The sequence below is a fragment of the Eurypyga helias genome, unplaced genomic scaffold (genome assembly GCF_000690775.1).
Source record: "Eurypyga helias isolate BGI_N326 unplaced genomic scaffold, ASM69077v1 scaffold36032, whole genome shotgun sequence".
Taxonomy (NCBI): Eukaryota; Metazoa; Chordata; class Aves; order Eurypygiformes; family Eurypygidae; genus Eurypyga; species Eurypyga helias.
Window position 1 is genome coordinate 1 of NW_010237180.1, and position 25,998 is coordinate 25,998.

The window sequence follows — 25,998 nt, forward strand, 5'->3', positions numbered from 1 at the left end:
GAATGGTGCTGCAGCTCCGCAAGCGCCCGTGTGTTTGTGCTCGGTCACCCCTGGACAGGGACGGCAGCTGACCCGCTTAACTGCTCAACAAACAAGTGGACAGCGCCAGGCCTCCCTAGATTTAGCCTTTCTTAGCGCACTGAGGCAAACGAAGCATCCTAAATACGTGGACAGCTAATAACAGCAGTGAGTCACCTTAAGTCAAGTATGAATCAGCACATAAAGTTACTTCCCTGTAATAAATGTGCGTTGGTCAGCCCACTCTTCCTCATTGTGCAGAAACATCAGGTTTAATTACGGTATTTTCACCTATGCGTAAAGGCTCAGGAGAGCTTGGAGTCTGTGAGTCCAAGAGAAACCGGAGCTGCATCTTCACCCACTGACTGTTTCATCAATTTGTAATTAAATCTTGTATGTTTTCTTGCCATTTTTTCCCCTCTATATGCTGAACATTGTGAGGGAATACACTTGGGCGAACCAAATAAAACCTGTTTCCCGTGCAGTAACTACATACCGGATGTTAACATTCTGCCCACCTACTGAATCGCTAGTTACTGCTGGTCTTGGAGAAGAACAGGGAGGCCAAACAGAATTTGTAACATTAAAAATATTGCCATTGATTTAGAAAACCACGCATAAAAAAAAAAAAAAGGCAAATAGTACAAGCTCAATTTTTACTTATTTCATAGTGCAATTCCCAGTGCTATCATTGTGTATCTTCTGTATTCGTTTTCTTTCTTTTTCCCAAGAACAAGACTTTCTGCTTGGCGGCATGGTCAAACTCCAGCAAAAACAATTACATAGAGATAAAAGTGAGATCTTATTGTCTGATCTGAGAAAACATGAATGTTAATGATACCTATTACCATTCCTGTTTAATTCCTTAAATTGGACTTTAAGTAATTGTAAGACCCTGTTTGTACAGAATTTGCTATTCTTTTATGAACGCACATGGTCAGGTGGACTCATATTTTCAACATCAGCATAGTGTGTGAGTTTGGGTTTCTGCATAAGATGCAGAGACAGGGCAAATAAATGCAGACCCACAGCGCAGGCTGTGCTTCTCACTCTGTTTTGCAAGTTATTCCATATGCACTCAACTATAATGGCTATGCAAACAAAACTGGTTATCGCTTTAGAAAAACATCTCCAGCGATACGTGCGTATTTACGTATTCAATTCTCATTATGTAATTTTTAAAGCTGTGCGTATTCCTGATAGCAGAACTAAAGAGTAGTTAAAATGGCTGACATTTGTAAGAGCCAGACAAACTGTTTAAATAATGTTAAAAGAATTATTGCAGGTGGTTATCTTTATTTGTAGTTGATAAAGCTACCTGGAATAACATCCAGCAGAGCAGTATCTGCTTGTGGGCTTGTGACATGTTCATGTTTCTTGGAAGGCAAGAGTTTAACCCTTTATGAAGACATCAGGCAATACCTGGAATGACTATAATCCACTCCTGGCTATGGTGGGGAGACACGGGATACCTCTGTTTCTACGTGCATGGCTGTGAAACCACTGGAAGTGGGAAAAACCTTGCTCTGCCACAGGAAACAAAACAGAATACTCATTGTACTGTGATGTGCTTTGCAAGCTAAAATGAAGGCAGTATCTCTTTTGAATGTATAATTAGTCATGGATCATGTTTTAAAGGGAGATTACCCAACTGAAAGTACAGCTTTTTAAAAAGTAGCTAAAGTACACTCAGTATCATCACTCTGTTTACAACCAAGACAAATAATCTAAAAAATTAGACTTGTTTTGTACCTTTCTGAAAATCACTGACTATTTGGCTTTTTATATTTTTTTTCCAAAATACACAAAAGAAGTGAATTACTACCTTGAGCTTGGGGTTTTTTCCCTTACTGAACAAAACCAGTCCTACTGTTGTTATTATTAGTGAAGGCTTTGTCTTGCTTATTGAGAGGAGATTGTTTATAAGAAAAATACTTTTTCTTATAGAGAAATAAGAAGTCTATTTTCTTTTTGTTAATATTTTATTTTTAATTTTATTTTCAGTTTTGTATATTGATACGTTGATACAATTTTTTAATTGAAATCAAGTTCCGTTGCAACCTTTGAAGCAATGCTTTATTTACTACTCTACAAAACATGTATTTTGAATTGCCTGAAACTAAATTTAAGTATAAGGCAGATACTTGTAACTTAGCACTGAGATGCTTTTGAAGGCCATAAGGCAGTGTTTTGCCTGTGTGTTAGGGGACATTTTGGTCATTTAAGAAATCTTTACAATGGAACAGAGATGTTCTGAGCTTCGTTATGAGTCCAAAAGACCTCTGGGGGTTAGGAATTGCCCTAAAGAAATACAGTATGGTAATGCTGAGGTGCTTGGGAAAGCACAACAAAAACATGTTTCCTGAAATGGAAATTTCATATTAAACTCTGTGTTTTTTCATAGCATGAATCAACATTAAAATACTCATTTACGAGATGGTAGATTGTGTTTTGGAGGAATCTCGTAGGGAATAATTTGCTTACTAGAGTCTCTAGTAAAGAAAATCAAATTTCCCTCACATTGTAGAAACATGAATTAGCATTTTGTTGCAGACCAAAAATTCCAAAAATTCTTTGTAAATCTGTGGTCTAGTTTCTATTTACATTAGGCTTTCTATAGTATCCATCACAATTATGTGTCTTTAGAAAAGACTTGATCCCTTCTCAAACAGTTTTTGCTGTATAAGGTAAAGGTGTTTGATTTGCATCACACTGGAGGAATATTACATAAGTTGTTCTTTTTGGAGCACCTAACACTGGGGAGATCTGAGCAGCTGATGTTAATGTAAACATTACGCTTTTTCTAACTGAACTTTGGCTCTAGGTCTTTTCTCTCTCTTCATTTGCATATCTAGGCAGAATGAATGTGTCTTAACTCAGCCTAACATTGCATACATTCAAAACTCTACTCCTTTCCACTAACGTGTTTGGGATTTCTGCAGATCTAACCCCAGGTTTTCCACCTGAGCCCCTAAACCAAGGAGAACACATATTCAGTGGTCAAGTGAGGAGTTGTTTTTGTCATTTGAATCACTTGCTTTGGCAGAGGCAAAGATAGAAAAGGAAATTTGACAGCTAAGAATTAAACTGAATAATCAATCATTAGGCTTCCCAACTACTGGAAGGGTTACGGCACATGCCCTGGAGACCTCACCTCTCCATGCCCGATACACTCTGAATCCAGATTTGTTCAGCCACAGTCAGAGGCAGGAAATCCCACTGTGCAGCATCATACTGACATCCACACAGAGCACCAGGGCTGGAACCTGTACTGACTCTGCCGCTTGAGCTAATGGAATAATTCATTCCTTCCTCTTCCCTTCCCTTTGCACTCTCACTTCTCAACAGCCCCAGACCACATCTCACTCATCTCTGCTGATTGTTTTCCAAATTAACAGTCACAGTGTTTCCTTTCCCCAACTTTTCCCTCAGCTAATCAAAACCTCCTTCCAAATTCTTTATGACTCTCATCAGTTAAATTGCTTTCTCTTTATCCAGTAATACTATAGCCCAAACAGTTATGTATGACAAAGCAGTAAGAAACTGGATTCAGAAGCTGGAAACATTGAAACATTTTCAAACTTTAATTATAGCATGCTCCCAGTCATCTCAATAACAAGGAAAGAAATAGAGTTCATAACTTTGTCCAGATCGAGCGTCTGTGAGCATGTCTCTGCTGCACCTTTCACACTTCATGCAGATGCAAGGCATTGTCTGCAATGCCTGTGGTACCCGCTCTGCTTGGTGAGTGGGGAGAAACCTACTGTCTGTACCTTGCCGAAACATTCCCAAGCTGTCGTGGGTGTTTTGGACTCAAGCATCTGGTAGTCAAGGAACGAGCTGCTTTGTAAGTATAGAGGCATCCACAACCACTTGGGGTTTCTTTCATAAAGTATGATACATACAAACAACACATCAAAATGTTAAAATAGGAGGATTATGTTCATGCAATAACTATCCAAACTAGCATTTTTAAATGCTATTCTGTAGAATAAAAAAGGAACATGTCAGTATATACTGTAGACCAACGTGGTACAGTCCCTACCTACTCCTCTCTTTCCCAAGCTGCCTTTGGTAGGATGTAGGATCTGGGCTGAGAAGTGTGGATCAGTTACTTCAGGTAGTCGAGGGAGTGCCGGGTTTGTTATGCAGGAGAGACTCGTGTTAGGTGCGTGGCTACCCCGCCAGCAGGGATCTGCAGTACAGAAGATGTCAGCGGGAGCTTTATTCTTCACCTGCAGTGAAACTGTTTCTTGTGTGGATGCTGCAGAGAAATGCTTACAAACATGCATTGAGGTTTTGTTGTTTATCTTAAAAACAAATAAATAAAACTTCTTCCATCTTCTATTGACTAATCAGCTTTAGTGTTAAACTAAAGCTGTGTCTCAGTGGCGTTATGCAATGCTGCAAGCATGTTCTCGCAGGGAGCAGGAGCAGTAAAGCAGCAGTAGCCCAGCAGTCCCTCTGGGCTTTCGTGTCCGACATGCCAGCAGGCCTAAGTCATCTGAGCAGGGTGCTGTGCTTAGGTGGTAAGTTGTTCCCATGTTCAGCTTTCAGTGCCTGTCTTTCTTGCACGTAAAGTTAGTTCGCACTGCTATCTTGTTCTGCAAATCTCTTCAGCAGTGTGGATATGCTTTGTATGACTACCTCAGGAAAAACAAAAATGGCAGGCATCAGCCTTCCTGGGTTGAGTAAACTGACTATATCTCAACACATGAAGTTTTGCTCTAATTTGAAATATGTTAAAATATCAAATTATATTGCATACCTGCTCTGTAAGCTATCTGCTGTACTGATGCCCCAGCTGCCTCTACCAAGCTTGTTAAATTAATCAGTACTGAAATAGCATCTTTCGGGTGTAATTTTCTTCACTGATTGTGTTCATTTGAAGAAATCCAGGGAAATTGCTTAAGGACCAGAACGGAGCCCTGTTAATTTTGTGCTGTTGCTGCACGTAGAGCCGTACAGCAGACTTTTCTGTAGGACAGGAAAACGGTTGCATGTGTTGGAAAGAAATACTGGCTTGCTTTGCGTTTGTGTATAGTTAGTGTGATGTGCCTATATCTCTTGTCCACAGTAAAATTTCCCATGAGTCCAGGGAGAATTTTTCAGCCGAAGTGGGATGTTTGAGCAGGGCAGGACTGAGGAACGATGCACTGCCCTTCCAGCCATCCAATTACACAGACAGGATAAATCACCTTTTAATTGGAGACTATGTAGTTGGAATTATATTTCTGCCACGCTTCCTCAAAATACAGCTGTATGAGGAATAAAGGATGTGATAGCTTCTTAGCACCCTCTGTCACCTATATTCTCCCACCCAAATGAGAAATAGTCACTAGTGTTTATTGTTCAGTCAACCTATTTCCCTGCAGTAAGAAGCCAGCTGGGCGTCTCAGTGGTCATACAGAGGCCACCTCCCTAAAAATGACACCGTTCTCTGACCCGTTCTAGGTCTCACAGTTCAGGCTAATCATTGACAGGGCTTTTACGATCACAAGCTTTTAGCGAAGCTTTGATAAGACACTCCAGCAGTTCGTGGCAAATGCAGACGGTTTGCACGGCAGGGACTCCGGCGAATGAATGGATTTTTTTCAGTGTCAGTGCAAGAAATCTGACTTTTAACACGGGCGCTATAAACCGGCATAATGTGTGGCCAACGACTGGAGAGATTTGTTGCTTTTTGGACATTAGTTTTCATAAGGATAGTTACTGGGCTTGCTGGAGAGGGAAGATCCGTGTGGAAAAAGGACCCCCACTTCAGTCCCGTGAGTGAAACACAGATGTTTTTGTATGACACATTCCCCAAAGAGTTTCTTTGGGGTGTAGGGACGGGGGCTTTCCAGGTGGAAGGCAGCCGGAGGAAGGACGGCAAAGGCTCCTCTGTCTGGGACAGCTTCATCCACTCGGAGTTCAGGGATGCTGACAGCACAGATGCCTCCACTGACAGTTACACCTTGTTGGACAAAGATTTGTCGGCTCTGGATTTTCTGGGAGTTACTTTTTACCAGTTTTCAATTTCATGGTCAAGGCTTTTTCCCACTGGAGTGGTAGCAGCTCCCAATGAAAAAGGACTCCAGTATTATAACACCCTTATTGACGCTCTGCTCTACAGAAATATTGACCCCGTGGTTACGCTCTACCACTGGGACCTGCCCTTGATGCTGCAAGAAAAATATGGGGGATGGAAAAACGAATCAGTAATTGATATCTTCAATGACTATGCCACCTTTTGCTTCCAGATGTTTGGGGATCGTGTTAGGTATTGGATTACAATCCACAATCCGTATTTAGTTGCTTGGCATGGGTATGGCACAGGTATTCATGCTCCCGGAGAGAGAGGGAAAATAACAACCGTCTACTCTGTAGGACACAATTTGATCAAGGTACAGTATAGTAAGATTTTACAGACTGATCTTGCACTGCCATGGGAAATTATGGGAGGAATCAATCAGTAATCAATGTTAAAAAAAAAAAATCAAGGAATGTGAAAACACCAAGAAATAACCCTTAGCTAAGGCAGTCTTTTTTTTTAATCCTCATGTTGATTTTATTGTTGTTGTCACAACAGCTGATTCAGTAATTATTTCTTTTAATGTGCTTGTTTATGATTTAATTGAAATTAGGTTTTACCTGCAAAATCTGGTAATTAAAGACCATGATTTTCCTTCTTATTCTTTCCCCTTAGTTAAACATACTGACATGACCATTCATTCAGCTACACTGAAATGACTATCCCATTAGTTTAAAATTAAATTTACTTGAATTTGCATATTGGACCAATTCTGCTAGCAATAGAGTATGCATACATAATTAGTTTGAGATTAGTAAGATCATACTGAAAAATGTTTATTGCCAAACTAGCAAGGTCAGCAGTTCTTGGGTTTGAAAGAAAACAAATGTCCTCTTCAGTATCTGAGAGTTTAAAATTACATTCTTTCCATGATGTTTTTAGCATTTTAGTGTTTGTCAGTCTTATTTATCAACTGTCTTCTACAGAATTACACATCCAAAAGGCTCAATCCCGTGATCAATAGCTTCAACAACTATTAGTACTGTGTCCTAAGTTCATGGTATTCTTTCTTTGGGAAGGACAAAAAGAGAAGACTTCAGAGGGTCATATTTTTAAGGAAAAAAGTGCAGATGTTGTTCCTGGTACTCTCAGCAGGATTACTGACTTAACAGCATCCCCTCTGATTAGTAATTTCATCCTGCAGAGTAGCCAGCTCCTATGCATAGGAGCTTATATTCTTACTTTCTCTTGCTATAATTTAAAACAATTTCCAGTAACAGCAGTTTAAGGTAAGAATTAACAATATCAATACAGCATTTTTTTTCATCTGTAGCGCTCAAAGTACTTTACAGAGCTGGTCACTGTCCTGTCTCTGTTTGGTAGAGCAGCTAGTGTAATTCCTGATCAAACTATTCCTAGCTGTCCCAAAGAGAATTTTTCTACTACCTAACATATATTATAAATGCAATTCACAAATAAATCTGAACATATTTGTCCTAGAGAAAGAAGTATGCACATGGGGAAAAAATTAATCGCCAGAGTAGATAAAAATACTCTGCGACTGGCCTTTTCTATTTCTTGTATTTGCTTCTGGGCTTGAACCTGCAGAATGTCCTTTTTCAGAAAAATCACACTGTAGTTACTAGAAGTTTTACACACAGAAAAGTCATCCAGCATTCTGAGTCACTGATTTCAGACTTAGCAGAAGAATGATTTAACTATAAGGATTTGTGAATCATCTCCAAGAGAACTGATGCTCAATCATTCTTTTTATTTTCATGTGCTATATAAAACATATTTCATATAATACGTGTAAAAGAGACAAGGTAATTTTGCAGCATTTCTTGCCTTCATTTCTGAGTGGCACATCAAAACTGAGGTACCAACTAGGCAGTCTCTGCATTTTCCCCCTCGTAAAATCTGTGTAAGCAGCACACAGCACATAGGGAGCAATACCTCTGCTGAAGAATCACTGGGATGTTGGAGGGAGCCAAGCACAGCTGGGTCTGAGGTACAGATTACTGACCTCAGTGCCTTGGTCAATAGCATTTAACTCTCAGACTTGATCTGATCGTTGGTTCTAGTTTTAAAGTCTGAGAATCTGAGTATGAAACAAATCACTTCAGTGAAAGAGTTACTGAGACACTGAGCAACACACAATCCATTAACTAGTATTGCATTATCCTTGAGCAGAAATTATTTTCATTTTGTATCTTTCTTACAGCCCCATGAACACTACCTCATGTAATAGCAGTGTAAAATTTCTGAAGATTTTAGGTCTTCAGGAAGCATCTCAAATTGGTAGTAAGGTATTTGAGAACTGGAGTTTGATATTTGGGGTTGGAAGTGGAAGGGAAGGTACCAGTTGACGTGAGTCAACTCTTCTGTTGTTTTTTTTTTTCCTTAATAAAATGCAATTGAAGCCAGCCATGCCACAGAAGTCATAGACTTTAACATATTTATGTTTCAAAACAACTAGCTGGAATGTTTCTCAAAGATTTTTGTGGGTATCTAAATGTTCAGTTTGTTCAATATTATTAATAAAATGCATTGATGCGCAATCAGGACTCAGGTGTTGGGAAATGTCACTCTTTTGAGAGGCAGGAAATGCTGTAAGAATCTGTCTTTAAAGAGATTTCACATGGCTTTTTATTTCAGGACTGGTACGTGCAAATCTGTTTCTCAGATGATGTATTACAGCTACCCTGATTTACTACTGCAAGTCAAAAAAGCCCTCCCAAAAACAAAAGACCAACAGAAAAGTTGAGTTTTGGCAGTGTGAGGCAAAGCCTGTGAAGGCTTTTGGGAAGATACCCATTTATGCCAGTGGCTTTGGGAAGAGCCAGCTGTCTATGTCGAGGCTTCATTTTTTGGACAGGCTGTTGAAAGACAACATTCTCCGTGACACCCTATGCACATTACCAGGTCCACCCATTAAAAATGCTGATTGGGAAAAACAGGTCTGTAATGCTGAGAGGAAACTAATCTGGCCACCACGATGTTACGTAGCACATTGCCAAATAATCATTCTCAAACCTTTTTGTAGTACCTTTGGGTAAAACATGTGAGCCTCTCATGAGTCCTACTGTTAGTTTCATTTGCCAGCGCACTGTTGATGTTGTGAGAACTGATCACCATTTACATAAAGGAATGCTTTTATGAGATATATTAATCATAAACTGAAGCTAAGTTACCTGGAATCACAAAAACAATATAACAAACCATAAACCTCTGCTTTTTTTGGACTTTGGATTATTTTATTGTAATCGTAAGACCAGTCTGAAAGGTGCTGGAGATTTTTGTGTCTCTAGAAGAGGGCCGGAGAAATTTCTCTGGATTTTAAATTATCAATTTCAGTACACTAAAGAAATTCAACAACTTAAATAATTGGCGGGCATAAGGAAAGATTCCATGCATTTTAGAACCGATTAAAAAATTATCTGCTTCCGTGAATGAATTCAGTAGGTAATTAGGTAGATAACGATCTTATTAAGGCTTTTCAATAGAAGTAGGATTGGTCTGTCTTCATCAAGCCCCAGAGCCCCATGGTGTTGGCTCGCACAAGGCATTGCAGATGCTCCGTCACCTACTGCCTGTGTTTTCCTTCTGTGCCTTGCATCCTTTCAGGGGAACACCCCAGGTACATCTCCTTAAGAGACAGTCCTGCCTTTTACATGGGTCTTGCTACTCATGACCCATGAAGAGGGCTAGTGAACGCAGAAGGAAAGGCTGCTAAGCAGGATGCTGAGGAGATCCATGGAGATAATAATCCACAGAACTCAAAATTTCAATTTAAAAACCGTATTTGCATGTTTGCATGTTACTCTGTACGCTGTTGACCCTCAGAGGGTAATAATTGCTACAGATCATTTTGAATGACCTGATACTACTTCCATGGAAATTTGAAGTGTGACGCATATCAATTATAAATTGCTAAGGGGTTCACTTCGATAAATCTCTTTTCAACTGTATGACCATTACCACTAATACGAGGAGCACTGGAATCTTATACCAGATGGAGAGTGGGCATCAAAAGTCTATCTCCTTTCTTCATTAAAGGAGACTGTACTTCACAAAAGCAACAGCGGAAAACAATTAATGATAACAAGTAACTTGCCATGTGACATCTGAAAGACATCAAAGGAGATACAAAAACCATGAGCTTGCTCCTGAGGCAGCTGTCATGCCGAGGAAGGGAAGAAAATCTGCACATAGGAAAATTAGATGGATTTCTTTGATTTAACTGTAAATAAATCTGGCAAGAAGCAAGAAAATACAAAGCAGCTGAATCATTGTGGCTGGAGCTAAGAGATACATACCTGATATATGATTACCATTTTCTCTGGATCTAGTTATGCTCTTTTATACTTAGATTGAGGTTTGTAAAGATGACGAACAGCAGACCAGGCTCCTTTTCATACTCTGTATCAGTGCCCTCCAGGCAGTTCTGCCTTTGCTAAGTAAGAGGCAGAAAGGGGCTTTTTTCTCTCCTCTTAAAGACCTTCACAGTCCTTTCCATCTGGCAGAAAAGCTCAAAAGAAAACTGTCAGAATAATATCTCCCTAAAAATTTTCTTCATGGAGACACCTTCATATCCCATCCTGGGAAAGGGCCATCAATTCCCTTTCAAACATGATGTCTCCATATAGATCTGTAACGGATCAGGTTAATCTCTGTGCCCAGCTGCATTGCTCCCAGCTCTTCGGTCGCTCTCTGCCAGGATCTCATCGTGGACACTGCTGCCTTTGGGATCTTTGGATGAGTGTGTCCCAAAGAAGTCCCCTAATTCATTCTCCTTAAAACAAAATTCCTACTGAATGAATGGGGAATAATTTTTATCTCTACATCTTCTACAAGGGAAGACACTTTCCTCCCTTCCTCCAGGGGGGCCTCCTTTCCTCGGGATCTAGAAAGATGAAGCTACATCACTGTCCATATTCATTACAGTAGGAGGGAAATCTGCCTCCATCAAGTATGGCTCTGGAGTGGACAGCAGAATTGTCTGTGCTTGCACATGTCTCTGCAGGAAGATTTTCCAAACAGTAGTAGCCGTCAGTGATGTAAAATTCAGCACTGATTCACACTTTTTTTGTATGGTTTGTTAGTTTCAGGCTATCTTTCTTACACTTCTTAGAAATCATCAGGAAAAACTCACTCCAAATGCAAGATGGCTAGCATACAACAGTTTCGATAGTAAAGCCTCCATCCTTCAAACCACCTTATTAGAAATTAAGTTGTCTACATCTCCACAGCCCTTTTTGCCTTCAAAAGGATTGAGCTTCAGAGTCAGTTTGCAAAATAAGGGCTTTAGCTCTACTGACTACATGGCATCTTTACCACAGACCAAAAGGGCCTTGAACCAAAATATACTCTCCAAATAAGCCACACACACCTGCCTGTCTTCTAAAGTGGTGCTTTACACCATCATCAGACTCTATATTCTAGCTCGTCATGGTTTAACAATTAAACACAAAACCAGAATAATTTTATTAGCATCTTTTAAATAGTTTTCCTAAACGTTCTTGCTCTCCAGCACAATTAAGTAACTCCATATACCCCTGACATTGTTTTGTGTGCTCATTGCTGAGACATTCAAGGAAAACTGCTTGACTTAAACATGTCTTCAGAATTTGAAAGTATTGGTCTTTCAGTAGTTAACTCTTTGCGTATCTACATGATAAATTACAGGATCAGAGTTTGAAGGAGTATGAGAATATTTTAAGAAGAGAGGAGAACAATACTGTAGTCTTAATTTTATTAAATTGACTTACCTAGTATTTTTCAGGGTTAATACTAGCTGACTTAGCACTCTCTGCGACTTTCAAGTCTATGGCACTATTTCTGTATTAATACCAGGAAAATATGCTGAAATTAATGTGTCATATGTATCTAGAATAAATACACACTATTGATCCTGCTTTCACTGTGTACTTAGCCTTGCCATTTGTCCTTGATCTAACAAGGAAAGTGAAAGATTAGGGATTAAACTCTAACTGAAAAAAAGATTAGTCAAGATTTACGCAAAATAGCCAAATGGATGCACGGTACGGCTTTTAAAGTGATGTTTGTTTCATATGTGGTCTTACAGAATAAATTGTTTTCATCAGTTGGTTCCATCCACAGTAGTTTGCACTCAGCGAACCCCCAGCACCTGAGAATGTTACGCTGCCTTACAGATAATTAACAACTCACAACAGAATTCAAGGCAAGCAAACGCTATTGTCTCTGCTGTGTCAGTAAAAACCCTCACCACAGGCAAATGACATTTTTTTCCAGTAGAGTTAACCCTCAGTGAGACATCAGTGACATACCCATGTATGGGGATCCTATCTTGACTCATGTTAAATGTACTTATTTGTACTTCAGGTCTGCTCCTGGAGAGTTATACCTGTGCCTGTATTCTCTACTGTAGACAATATTTTTAATAATAACTTCATTTTCTCCTACTGAACCTCTCTAAAGTGCATACTGATACAGTCAGTTATCCCTGATTGTCTTTTCCCTGCCAATATTGCATCCTAAATTAGTTGCTTTTTGGCAAACTTCTCCACTTCCCCTGGAAATGTGTGATTGCCAGGATTTACTTGCTGCTGTTGTCTGCAACTTGACATAATACAGCTAACTTCAGCACGGCCTTCCTTGTTGAGCCAACGCAACCACACACCTTTCATTAAACAGTGGTGTTAGGAGCCTGTGTCTGGGGAAAAAAATATACTAACCAGGGGAGAAATCAGTAGAGGCAGAGCACAAAGCAAGCCTGCCCCAGCCCCTATCCCAGGCTAGACCGTCAGGAGAGGACAGTGAGGGTAAGCGAGGGGATGGCACTGGCCACTTACATCTTCTGATCAGACTGATTTTAATATTTTATAATATTTTAACTGCAGTTTGCCTCAGGAGTACAACTTTGCTGACTTCCCTTTTCAGCTACAGAACCTGCATTTCAAAGGTTAATGTTACTTTATCAGTATTTTCAAAGACAGACCTTGAACAAATGTTACGAGCATGACCTTAGAAACCATAAACAACTGACACACAAAATTTCACAAACTGTAATTCTTTGGTACTCCCTCGCTTAAGCAAATATCTACCTGACATCAGGTCTTTTGTTTTTTTAAACTGTCAAAGCTGTGTGTTTCTAGATAAATTAACTGAAATTATTGTCAAAGATAAGCAGTGCTGTTTGGCTTGGTAATGATGCCAGCCTAACTCGGCACTCTTAGGCGTTTCACAATGCTTCTCTCCATGTTTCTTCTGGGTGCAAACAGTAATTTTCTTTCCAGTTTAAGAGTATAGAGCCACATGTCAGGAATAATGTAAACCCTACTTGACAACTCCTCAGCTCTGTGATCCAGAATCATCCTTCTCTGACACCCTAACTCTCCCCTTTTCCCATGGGACTCGGACAGTGCTAGTGGTCCCTCAGCCTCCCAGGTATTCCTTTTCTTGCATGTGTGTAAATTTTGACTGCTGCATTCTCTAAGTAATTAGCAACATGACATTTGAAGGTAACCCTGGTGCGTGACAATGTTCAGCCTCCTAAAACATGATGATAATTGGAAAAATTGAATTAAGGTGTGCTACAAGATAGGCTTTCATTGACACTAACACAGATAGCAAAAATTCTGTCTGTCCTAGGGCATTTTTGGCTGTTTAAGAGTACTAAATGTGCCATACCCAATAGATCTTATGAGATACTGCTGCCAAATTTCCTTTTAAAACCAAAGTGTTGTTGCATTCTGCTTAAAGTGAATAAGCTTCATTCTGTGCTCTTCAATGTACTGTCAGAAAAATTATTATTATGGCAGCTTTAAAGAAGAAATGAAAAAAATCCTGGATCAAAATTCTCCCACAGAACTGTGAAACTTCACATTTGGCTTCAAACTTTGCAGCTGGATCCTTTCTCCAAGTTTTTACATTTAGGGATTGTGCAAATATCAAAAGTTGAACACTTACTCATACGATTAGACTTAGCTAAAACGAATGGAAGTGTATCCCAAGAAAAGGGATGGGGTGGACGTGGTTTCATCAGGGTAAATCCAGGTGACCCTCATAGCACAGAGCCAGTGCTGATGAAGGAAACATCATTTGAGATGTGTAATTTATGGAACAGTTGTAAAGATGGTTTACAAGTGTAACCGTATCAGAAATCACTGCTTGGTAAAGAGGGACTTAGATGGGACTACCTAGATCACAGAGTTCAAAACCAGCTGTTTAGTCCCAAATCGTCCATGTAACAGCTATTCTTATCCCTGCTGGGACCTCTAGTGAAACTGAGACCTGTGGTAAAAGGCAAAAAGCCACAGCCCTAATGTGTCACAGAAGCAGTGCACGTGAGATACTGAGCATTAATGTTGTCTTGAGGTACCTTGCAGTGCCAAGCGAATTGCCCATTACAGCTGTGGAGGGTAATCAGCTGTTTGTGAATATTCCATACAAGTCTGCCTGCAGTGAATCAGATGCAGCTACTTGCCTGGCCGACCCACACAGATTTATTAGAGAGTTACAATTTAATGCTCTTTTTCTCTCCTCAGGCTCATGCAAAAGTTTGGCACAACTATAAAAAACGCTTTCAACCACATCAGAAGGGGATGATGTCTATCGTATTGGGATCCCACTGGATTGAACCTAACAAATCAGAAGATGCTTTGGACATTTCTAAATGTCAGCAGTCTATGGAGAGAGTTCTCGGATGGTTTGCTAAACCCATCCATGGGGACGGCGATTATCCAGAGGAACTGAAAAATGAATTCTCGTTTTTGCCACGCTTTACTGAGGATGAGAAAAGCTACATAAAGGGAACAGCTGACTTCTTTGCATTTTCCTTTGGTCCTAATAACTTTAAACCTCCGAACACTCTACCAAAAATGGGACAAAACTTGTCACTCAATTTGAGGGGAGTACTGAACTGGATTAAACTGGAGTACAACAGTCCTCGAATCTGGATTGCAGAGAACGGCTGGTTCACTGACAGCCATGTGAAAACAGATGACACCACAGCCATCTACATGATGAAAAACTTCATTAATAAGGTTTTACAAGGTTTGTACATGGTTGGTTGTTGGAATTTTGGAGAGCATTTTCAGGTCATTTGACATTTAGCTCAGTAATGATTTAATAATTTTTTTTTTAGAGATAATGGCAACTAAGTTAATTATTAATTATTTATACTGCATGAGTACAAGGCATGGATCTGGATTTACTGGTGCTAGGTGTTGTACAAACACAGAAAAACCCCCCAGTCCCTGTCCCAGAAAGCTGAAGTCCAACCATCTGTGTTTGATTTTAAAACCGAGTCAGAAATGAATGAAACCAAATACATAGGACATCACTTTTCACTGCTGGCAGCCCAACCATAAAACCTTTGTGCAGGTACATACCGTGACAGTGGGAAAAGGAGACAGTGACCACAGACTGTCATTGCCGTGCAGGGGAAGCAACGTACAATGCGCGGAGGAAGTCAGCAGAAGGGCAGCCGTTCTTCAGGAATACTGCACGCCAAGCAGAGATAACATGCTTTAAAGACAAACTTCTGATCTGGGTATTTGCCCTTCCTAGAGCCAGCCTACAAGGGTGCTCTGTGAAGGCAAAAGATGTAATTTTGTATGAAATACAAACACTGTTAGTACCTAAAGCCCCTGCAAAACCAGTATGGCTTTTCCCACTCGCCCAGTTTGCAGGTTCGGTGCTGGGAGAGGGGCAGCTGCTGGTCCCGAGAGCCATGCTCCCAGTGGTCTGCCCCGCTGCTGAGGCCGCACTGCAGTGACGGGAAGGCTCGGATCCCTTCACAAAAACCTTTCGTATCCTCCGAAAAGGGAAAACAGGAGTAATCGTTTACTCCGTCACCAAGTCAGGGAGCACCGTATCACTAACAAATGTAATTAAGCTCCAAATGAGGATTATCCAGCTGTATTTAAAGTTGGTTCAAATTGCTGACGTCACACAGTGCAACTGTGCGATGTGTCCTGCCTTTTCCAGATTTTGAGGCGGTTACATTCCACTGGTTTATGGTATTTTAAATACTGTACTGACGCAGCAGGAAAGTCTGTCCGCAGGCTTGGAATTGGAGGTGTGGAACAGGCAGATTGCACGTAAGAACATCCACAGCACGTTCTTTTTGTGAATCCTCTACAGCAGATGTGGCTGTCATAACCATCTGTGGAATCACACTTCCAAAATACTTGGTCATGGTTCAACCAGCTACTCCTTCTCAAGAATTGTCATCTGTGTTCTTATGTGTGCAGATACTTAAACCCCCATCTCAACATACGGGATTATCTCAACGAACGCATTTCTTGTGACGCAAACTTTAATTTCTCTGCTCAGGAATAGTATTTGGAAGATATTTTCATATTTTTACTTAAAGAGAAGTCAGGTATACATTTGCTGTTTGCAGCACAACCAATTAGATATTGTTAACCTCAAAACATAATTTACATAGGCCAAACAGTAAGGGGATGGTGGCTGTTGAGGTAAGCATGGAACAGGCTATACCCCTGCATATACCCGTGTAGCAGCAGCCATACCCTTGCGTGTGTGTCCAAGGAGAGTGCTGTAAACTCCCCGCAGTACGTCTGCCACTCACGGCACACCGAGTCATGAAAATAGGTGATGTGTAACACCACCACTGCAGTGAGCTGACCTCGGTCATGATATAAGAATGCAATTGCAACTACAGCTTCTCAGTGGCATGCACAAGCCTGGCAGTACTGAAACCGTCACTTCTACAGGATGCCAAGGCTCCAGCTACAGCAGATGCAGAAATGCCTTGAGATGTCACCTCTGGTGACACAGGGAGCTTAATTAACTCCTGACATCTTCTCCCTTCAGCCCCTTGTTCCTGCCATCCCCTTGGTTTTTCAGAGAATTTTCTCTTCCCCACTCTAAGGGTCAATGAGGATCCTGACTTCCGTTTCTGCCCTCTCCTTTCACTGTCACTGCAGACACTGCTACAAACATACTCTCACGCTGATCCACAGGATCTCTACCTATCACCAGCCTAACAAGTCTTCTTACCACAGAATATATATATAAAATAGTGCTTTTTCCCCCTACCCATTTAAACAGCCAGAAATACTCATCTAGGCATGCACCGTCCTGAGTACCACAGCATCTTCTGCTCTGAGAATTAAACTTAGCCCCCATCCAGTCAGTATGCTTCTAGAAAAAAACTACTTGTTCTCAATTGTCCCTTTTGCTGTTCCTGTATGTCTGCATCCATTGTTCAGACTTCCTCACTGCAGACATGAAGTACTCAACATGCAAGGCCCTTCTCGCCTCTCTCATAGAATCATAGAATGGTTTGGGTTGGAAGGGACCTTAAAGACCATCTAGTTCCAACCCCCTGCCATGGGCAGGGACACCTTCCACTAAACCAGGTTGCTCAAAGCCTCGTCCAGCCTGGCCTTGAACACATCCAGGGATGGGGCATCCACAGCTTCTCTGGGCAACCTGTCCCAGTGCCTCACCTCCATCATCCTAAAATATCTCTTCCTTATATCCAGTCTGAATCTACCATCTATCCATTTAAACCCATTACCCCTTGTCCTGCCACTACAGGCCCTTGTAAAAAGTCCCCCCCAGCGTCCTTGTAGCCCCTTCAGGTACTGGAAGGTGCAATAAGGTCTCCCCGGAGCCTTCTCTTCTCCAGGCTGAACAAGCCCAACTCTCTCAGCCTGTCCCCATAGCAGAGGGGCTCCAGCCCTCCGAGCATCTTCGTGGCCTTCTCTGGACTCGCTCCTTCTGATGTTGCAAGTTGTCTTTACCCTCTGCATCATTCTCTGCCCCTGCGTTTTGCAATTGATATTTTCAGACATTTCTGTACTTTCTCCCATGGTTTCCCTAATATTTAGAATAAGCTTTTCTTGAAAATACCTGCCATTGTGTTGCTTCATTACATTCCCTCATTTCCTTACCAGTGTTCTGGCCTTGTGTATCAGCTTCTCCTATACTTGTACTGCTAGCTCTTGGGCTTGCTGATTTCTTCATCCCGCAGCGAGTAGAAGTGCATGCCGCACCGTGACAGCACTGCCAGGCACCCTGTTACTCTGCTGCCTGAGTGCCAATCCTGCACAAAACTGCCTCCTGCTGCAGGTGCAGCACGGCGTGACTGAGGCAAAGTGGAAATAGAACATCGCACAAAGTGAAATGTCCTGAGAAAATACAGCAAAGCAATGTTAGGCAAGAATAGGGCTTTAAATGAGAGTACTGCATCTCTATTCCTTGGCTTACTGTTGGTTGACTATGGCTGACACGTCTGTCACGCCACTTGGTCGCTACTTTGCCCTCGACACTGCAGCCCTTCTAAGTTTAACGTGAGGAGTTACCCTGCATTGTTTCCTAGCTTGAAGCTGGCGGCAGGCAGCTAACGTGACTGAGCCTGGAGTTTGGACTCTTTCCTCCAGGCTGCCAGCTGGCACACACTGTAAGCGGGTAACGAACGTTGTTGTCAGTTGGTGTCCAGCGATGAGCTGCTTTGGGAGTTCTGCTGCCCTTCCTGGAATCGGGTTCCACGTCTGAGAAAGCAGCCATACGTATTATATGTAAAAGATTACCTGTATACTCCCGTGCAAGGTGGAGGGACATTAAGATTGCCTGGAGAAACACGCACGTGCTGCACCCATTCTGCAAATAAATCAAACGCTTCAGTCTCTGGGTTGACCAACCCAGCTTCATGTTCCATACCGACACATTTACTCCTTCAGTTTAGAGGCGGAATAGACATTCCAAAATGTAGAGCTTGTAGAGAGCTTTTAAATAAAGGTAGAGAGTTTTAGCTTCCTGACAAACACAGTCACAAACTAGATCAGCTGTCGCACCCTTAACTTTTAGCCATGATTCTCTAATTTTATTAGTATTACATACAAATCATCAAATGTAACTTAAAATCTGGATGTGGCGTAGTATTTCATGTTTGCTCAGAGCAGAAGTAAAGCATCCTACAGTAATCTAATTTCTTAAGGAACCATCACGTATTTTCGTGATGAATAAAGCATAAGGTATGTAGTGGCCATCACAGTTTTGCAGCGAATTACAATGGGCCAATAACCCTGTGAGTGTTGCGAAAACCCTCGAGGTTTTCACAGTGGGTAGACATTTCTCATAAATATCCCTTATATACGGTAGAGTCCTAAATATGACACACGGATGTTACTTTCTTTCACGCAGCTGTGAAGTATGACAACACAGATGTGTTCGGGTACACAGCCTGGTCGCTCCTTGACGGCTTTGAATGGCAACACGCTTACAACATCAGGCGCGGATTGTTTTATATAGACTTCAAAAGTGAAAAAAAGGAAAGGATTCCCAAGTCATCTGCACGGTACTATAAACAAATCATACGAGAAAACGGCTTCTTCCCAAGGGAGTCCACCCCAAGCCTGCAAGCTCAGTTCTCCTGTGACTTCTCCTGGGGTATCACCGAGTCTGTGCTCAAGGTAAGCGCAAATGACTGGGAAGGCCACTGGGGCGAGAGTGATCAACAACTTCACTTTGTGAATAAATGACTGTGTACAGCACCGTGCACTCAGGAATCACAGTGCACGCTGCAAACAGAAGTTAAGCCATAACTGCAAAGGTTCATTTTTATGTACTCCTCAGGTTTTCACGTGAGGTAGTCATACGGGTGCTGGGTGCTCCTGCTGTGGGCTCTGCCCTTCCGAGGCTGGCCCTCTCTCGCCTTCCATCTCCACCTGGCCGATCAGATCAGGATTTCAGACCAATAAGTTCACCACAACTGATTGTTTCTGCGTTATTTTTCAACCAAGGGAGTTTCCCAATCCAGCTTGCATATGGCCATAGGGATGCCTACGGCAGTGCGACAGAGAGGGTGGCACAGGGCAGGGACAAGGTGCTTACACCGGCAGCAGCAGAGCTACCTGCAGGCTCAAGGTCTCACATAAAGCTACCAAACAAGACAGGAACAGATTCCTGGGTTGAGCCTGGCTCAAAGTGCCGCTCAGACAAGCGGGTAACAAGCCGTTCTTTGAAGGCTGACAGTGCAGGCAAAGATAAACAACAGGAGCACGTATGGCCTTCACTATCTCAGCTGCCATTTGAAAACAGGTCGCAGCACCTTCTCTTCAGTTTCTACAGTATCTAATTCTACCTTAAATTTGGTAGAGAAACTCACTGCATGTATGGCCAGTGTTGGAATAATCTTTTTGTCATCACATACAGAAAGACAGTCCAATGGCCACCACATCAGCCTCAAAAAAATAACAACAGAACTCCGTAATTTAACCTATTCACTGACAACCATAGGAAAAAAAGAGTAAAGCTTCCATATATTTTGTTAATATGGAGCACAGAAAAGTCAATTTTCTTAAAAGTAATCAGATTTAATCTAAATATTTTAAACTTCACCATATTGTATTCCAAATCCTACGAAATGTATTTTAAGAAATTGGAATAGGAAAAAGAAATCACGTGCCACACAGAACCCTGTTAGTAGAAGATAGTGAAGATGTAACTAAATGCTACAAGCTGTTTGCGTCACGTATTTGCAGGGGCAGGAGGACTATGGGTAAGCCCAGGGAACACTATGCGGCAGTTTCACAAGGTTGATCGCAGGAGCAGTGCCAGAATAATCCACACCTGCCCAGTGTATCCCGCCGTGCTCGTTCCTACCACCCTGCCCTCCTGCCAGCTGCCCGAGAACGGCTGCTGGCACGACCGCAGAGCGCGCTCCAGCCGGGAGATGTATCTGTGCGAGCGCGTATGTCGCGCAGGCTGGTGGCAGGGCAAATGCCAGTGTGTGGCTGAAGAAAAAGAAGGGTGCAACTTTCATGTTTTCCATAGATGAAGGAACAAAACGGGTTAAGATAACCACACGGACAAAGCCCATGTAGGTCAGTCAGTTATCCTCTTCCCCTCAGAGCATGAGTGGGATCTCCTGACATCCAGCACTAATCCTACAGCCAAACACCGTCAGAACTGCAGACTACGAGCAGGCATTCATTCATCAGACCCTGTGGTAACATACAGGTTTTATTTTCACAGGCAGAATCCGTGGCTTCCTCACCACAGTTCTGTGATTCCAGCCTGTACCTCTGGAACGTCACAGGAGATGGGCTGCTGCACAGAGTTAAAGGGGTGAAGCTAAAAACCCGGCCAGCACAGTGCACAGATTTTGTCAGTATTAAAAAGCAGCTTGACCTCCTGGAAAAAATGAAAGTCACCCATTACAGATTCGCACTTGACTGGTCACTAATTTTACCCAATGGAGATTTGTCCGTGGTCAACAGGCAAGTCCTCAGGTATTACAGATGTGTGATTAGTGAGGTACTGAAGCTCAATGTTCAGTCCATGGTCACCTTGTATCATCCAACTCATTCCTACCTGGGCCTGCCGGGTCGTTTGCTGCAGACAGGAGGTTGGTTGAACCAGTCCACTGCCCACGCCTTTCAAGAGTACGCAGCTTTATGTTTTCAGGAACTCGGCGATTTGGTTAAACTCTGGATTACAATAAATGAGCCTAACCGGCTAAGCGATGTCTATAACAGGAGCAGCAATGATACATATCGAGCAGCACACAATTTATTAATAGCACATGCCATGGCCTGGAAAATATATGATGAGCAGTACCGGTCCTTTCAGTACGGCCAAGTGTCCCTGTCCCTGCATTCGGACTGGGCTGAGCCTGCCAACCCCTACTCTGAATCTCACTCAAGAGCTGCCAACAGGTTTCTCCAGTTTGAAATAGGCTGGTTTGCCGATCCCATATTTAAGACTGGTGACTATCCAGCTGCTATGAGGGAATACATCGGCTTCAAAAACAGAAAAGGCCTCTCGTACTCTTCGCTGCCGTCTTTCACAAGCGAGGAAAAGCAGCTTGTCAAAGGTGCGGCTGACTTCTACGCGCTGAATCATTTCACCACCAGATTTGTGATTCACGAGCCTCAGAATGGGAGCCAGTATGAACTGGATCGTGACATCCAATTTCTGCAGGATATCACCCGCCTGAGCTCCCCTTCCCGTTTGGCAGTGGTGCCTTGGGGAGTGCGCAAAATTCTCAGTTGGATCAAAAATACCTACGGCGACATCGATATCTACATCACAGCAAACGGAATAGACGACCAGTCCTTAGACAACGATGAACTTCGAAATTATTACATAGGCAAATACGTACAAGAGGTTTTAAAAGGTGAGTATATGACAGATCCAAGTTCCCCAGAGCCACTTCCATGGCACAGACCCAGGCATTCAACCCAAAGCGATGGCATCAAGCCCCTCACGTGAAACGCAGCCATGGCTGCTTCCGGTTTAAACCATGCGAGAGGCCATCCAGGCACACATACACAGCAGAGTGGTTATTCAGAAGTTAGCAGGAGATGGCATGTCACACCAACAGCTCCCGAGAGAACTCTCATTTCTGCTTTACAAAGAAAGGGGGAAGCCTCCTTATTTGCTTGCTAAACTAGAGTCACTGGGCAGGAAGCACAAAGTCCAAGGACCCCTGGAGGGACATACAGAAATACAGCAGGTCACCAGATTTTTAAGGAGCTGCTTGTGGAAGGAGAGTCAAACACTAATTCCTGTTCCACTACTTGCTTTCTCCTGTGCACCTACAGAAATCTAGGTCTTCACTTTAGAGAAGAAGTAATGACAGTTATGGAGGTAGAGGACAAAGACATTCAAGGCAGTGATCTTCAGCAATAGCTTATTGTGTGAGAAATGCTGCAGGGACCTCACTCCTCCCATCCCTCTGCCTCCAACCAAACTTTGAAAGGAAAGCAGCGAGTCACAGGGTACCAGAATGGCCTTGGTGCCTGAACCATACAGCCAAAGAGACAGACAGGATTTCCCTGAACTCACTATTCCCTATGGGCAAGCACTAGAGAGTTCCCTGATGGGGACGGGGCACCAAAAAGCTCTTGAGGCAACTGTCCCTGAACACAGTCTGCGTGTCCTGGTTTCTCCACTCCAGGAGCTAGCTCTGTGGGAAATGGGATCTTACTCATGGCTAAGCATGGCTTCAGATTACTTTTAAGCACCAACAAGAAACAGAGCATTCCCCCACCCCCCCAGTGCTTAGCTCTTTCTCAATTACTAGAGGACTAATGATTTATTTTCTGTGTTAATTTCACATTGCAAACAAAGGAACAGTAAGTTATTTAAGGGAAAGATTGCTTAAAGGCCACTCAGCATAATATTCCCATTTTAATTTTCCAATAGGAAGGCTCCGGGGAGACCTTATTGCACGTTCCAGTACCTGAAGGGGCTACAAGGAAGCTGGGGGGGACTTTTTACAAGGGCCTGTAGTGACAGGACAAGGGGTAACGGGGTTAAATGGAAAGTGGGGAGGGTTAGATTGGATATCAGGAAGAAGTTCTTCCCGGAGAGGGTGGTGAGGCACTGGAACAGGTTGCCCAGAGAAGCTGTGGATGCCCCATCCCTGGAAGTGTTCAAGGCCAGGCTGGATGAGGCTTTGAGCAACCTGGTCTAGTGGAAGGTGTCCCTTCCCATGGCAGGGAGGTTGGAACTAGATGGTCTTTAAGGTCCCTTCCAACCCAAATGAGTCTGCGATTCCATGATTAGCGTGATACTTCATACCACTCACAGAAAGATTCCCGCCCTGGCCCCCATCGACAACATTCTTGCTTGATCTGGGTCGCAACCCTGACTACGCTGTCTGCTTGCGGATGAATTGGAGAGATGTCTATTCACCAAGGGCTGCTATTTCCGATTTCCTTCAAATATTTGCACTCCACACTTGGTGTACCAGCGTAACAGACTCATGCATGCTGTAGGGATGAGCAGTGGGTTTGGAAGAGGGCAGGAATTTTCGGCAAGCTCCCCTCTTGGCACAGATGAGCAGCTGCTCCCCTTGAGTCACTGCAGCTGAAAGAGCGGTGTCTGGCTTTTCCCAGAAAGCAAGCTCCCAGCTCTAACCCTGTTCAAATCCAGCTTCCACAGGTCCAGAAAATTCCCAAATCCTAACTCTTTTTTTAAACCATGATGCACACTCTTTACTGAGATAAGACAGTGGGAGCTGAGTATCGTTAGAAGCAGTAAGTGTACCTAAACATTTCATGATGCAATTAAGCTTTTTAAGCTGATAGATTAATCCTTTGAAACCTGCATTCATTACCAGAAAGTCTGCAGGTCATGCAAGGTTTTATTAACATGTTTGCCTTTTTTTTCCCCTTCCCTTCCCAGCATACTACATTGATAAAGTCAAGATCAGAGGCTACTACGCATTTAAGCTGACCGAAGAAAAAGCTAAGCCCAGATTTGGGTTCTTCACTTCGGAGTCAAAAGGAAAGCCTTCAGTCAAATTTTACAATAACCTGATAAGCAACAACGGCTTCCCTGCTGCCTACTCAGTCTGCGATCCCTCCAGCCAAGCTAAGCAGTGTAGTGTCTGCTTGTTTATTTCTCAGAAGAAGCCGTTAATATTCTTTGCCTGCTGCCTTTTCTCTACCCTGATTTTGCTTTTAACCATTATTGTTTTCCACAAAAGGAAAAGAAGAAAACGCTTTAAGGCAAAAAGCATCCAGCACATCCATGCTTCGTTTTAAACCGGAGGCACAAGCCCCCTTTCTGTGAGATTCATCACCGTTTGCACTCTACAGAGGACGATGCAGATCAGACAAGTGTAGAAAAACACTACATGAGTCACTCCAGTCACACGCCCACGGCGTCTCGTCGGAAAACCCAAAGCAATCGTACGCACAGAAAGGAGAGCTGTGCCAATCTCTTTCTGATGAGATCCCTGTTATCTACCTCCTGGAGGTAGAAGATGGCGAATTCATCTATTTAGCAAAAAGAAAGAAGAACATTTTATGACTCTCCTGTGCCCTGGAATAACCTTTTGAACAGTCTGACTTGAAAAGAGATACTAAGCTGTGAGAACTGACATGCACTTTCCTATGAACCTCTCTGGACCACAGCGTCCTGCGATGTACATTCACGTTAAAGGCGTTGTTAAGCATGAAACTGCAGTTGTTAGGGTTTGCAAATAAAAGTGTTATTAAAACCCACAAACCTTCGACTAAGTACAAAGCCAAGAATGAAATGTGCTGGGCCAGCTTCTGAAGACACCTCCAAAGTACACATCCAAGTGAGATCCATTACTAACACACCTGTGTATCTCACACTGGGTGAAGTAGAGGTCAGATGTTAACAGTTTGGGTTGGAAGGGACCTTAAAGACCATCTAGTTCCAACCCCCCTGCCATGGGCAGGGACACCTTCCAGTAGACCAGGTTGCTCAAAGCCTCGTCCAGCCTGGCGGGGGCAGCTGGGTCTCCCTCTCTCTGCCCTGCGCTTTTGGATGCTTGTTCCTTCACGGATTTTGCCGCGGTAGGTAACTGGACCCACAGGAGACAAGTCAAAATAACATGCAATCACTATTTTTCATCTCCAAAATGGGACAGACATACAAATTTCTACTAGCAGAGAACATAAAGATAAATAGTAACTATTAGCCCGCTCAATGTAATTCTCAATTGCACTTTTTCACAGAAATAAATACCTATTTTCATTTTAGCTCTGGTCAAGTGCCAGGGCAAGCCATGGGTGGGATAAAACCATGGTAGGAGTTTACTGCTGTGGCTGCATTTAACACAAGCGACCAACCCAGGCCTCAGCCTCTAAAAGGATAAATGAACCTGCTGTCGTTTAAACTTCCCAGGGACCAGCCCCAGAGGTTTCCCTTGGTCTGGTTTTGGTTGTCTCAAAATGAGCCCAACAGGTTCCTTCAGTGAACTGTACCATCGTCTAAAGCACACACTGGCCAGCCTTTTCAGTCACGGCATCAAACCACACGCTCAGATCATCACTGCCCAGGCAGGTACCAGGCACCTCTGGAGAGGGGGAGAGGAGCTGCTCTAGAATTGGAAAGGAAGGCAGAGGCATCCACTGAATCCCTACTGCCTTCCCCTGCTTTGCAACCTTCTTTTCCTGTGGTTACGGTAACGGTTCATTTCCAAGACAGCGTGAAATCCCCAACTTATTACCCTTAGGAGC

General features: G+C 42.8%; 1 protein-coding gene across 1 annotated transcript; it reads left to right on the forward strand.

Annotated features, from left to right (window-relative positions):
• The first annotated feature begins 5,563 nt into the window (after positions 1-5,563).
• On the forward strand, positions 5,564-25,994 carry KLB (klotho beta). Its single transcript, XM_010147372.1, has 7 exons — positions 5,564-5,621; positions 5,713-6,404; positions 14,563-15,070; positions 19,196-19,464; positions 21,029-22,172; positions 24,188-24,535; positions 25,834-25,994. Exons 1-7 carry the CDS (start codon positions 5,564-5,566, stop codon positions 25,992-25,994), a joined length of 3,180 nt encoding a protein of 1,059 aa, XP_010145674.1.
• Positions 25,995-25,998: the final 4 nt, after the last annotated feature.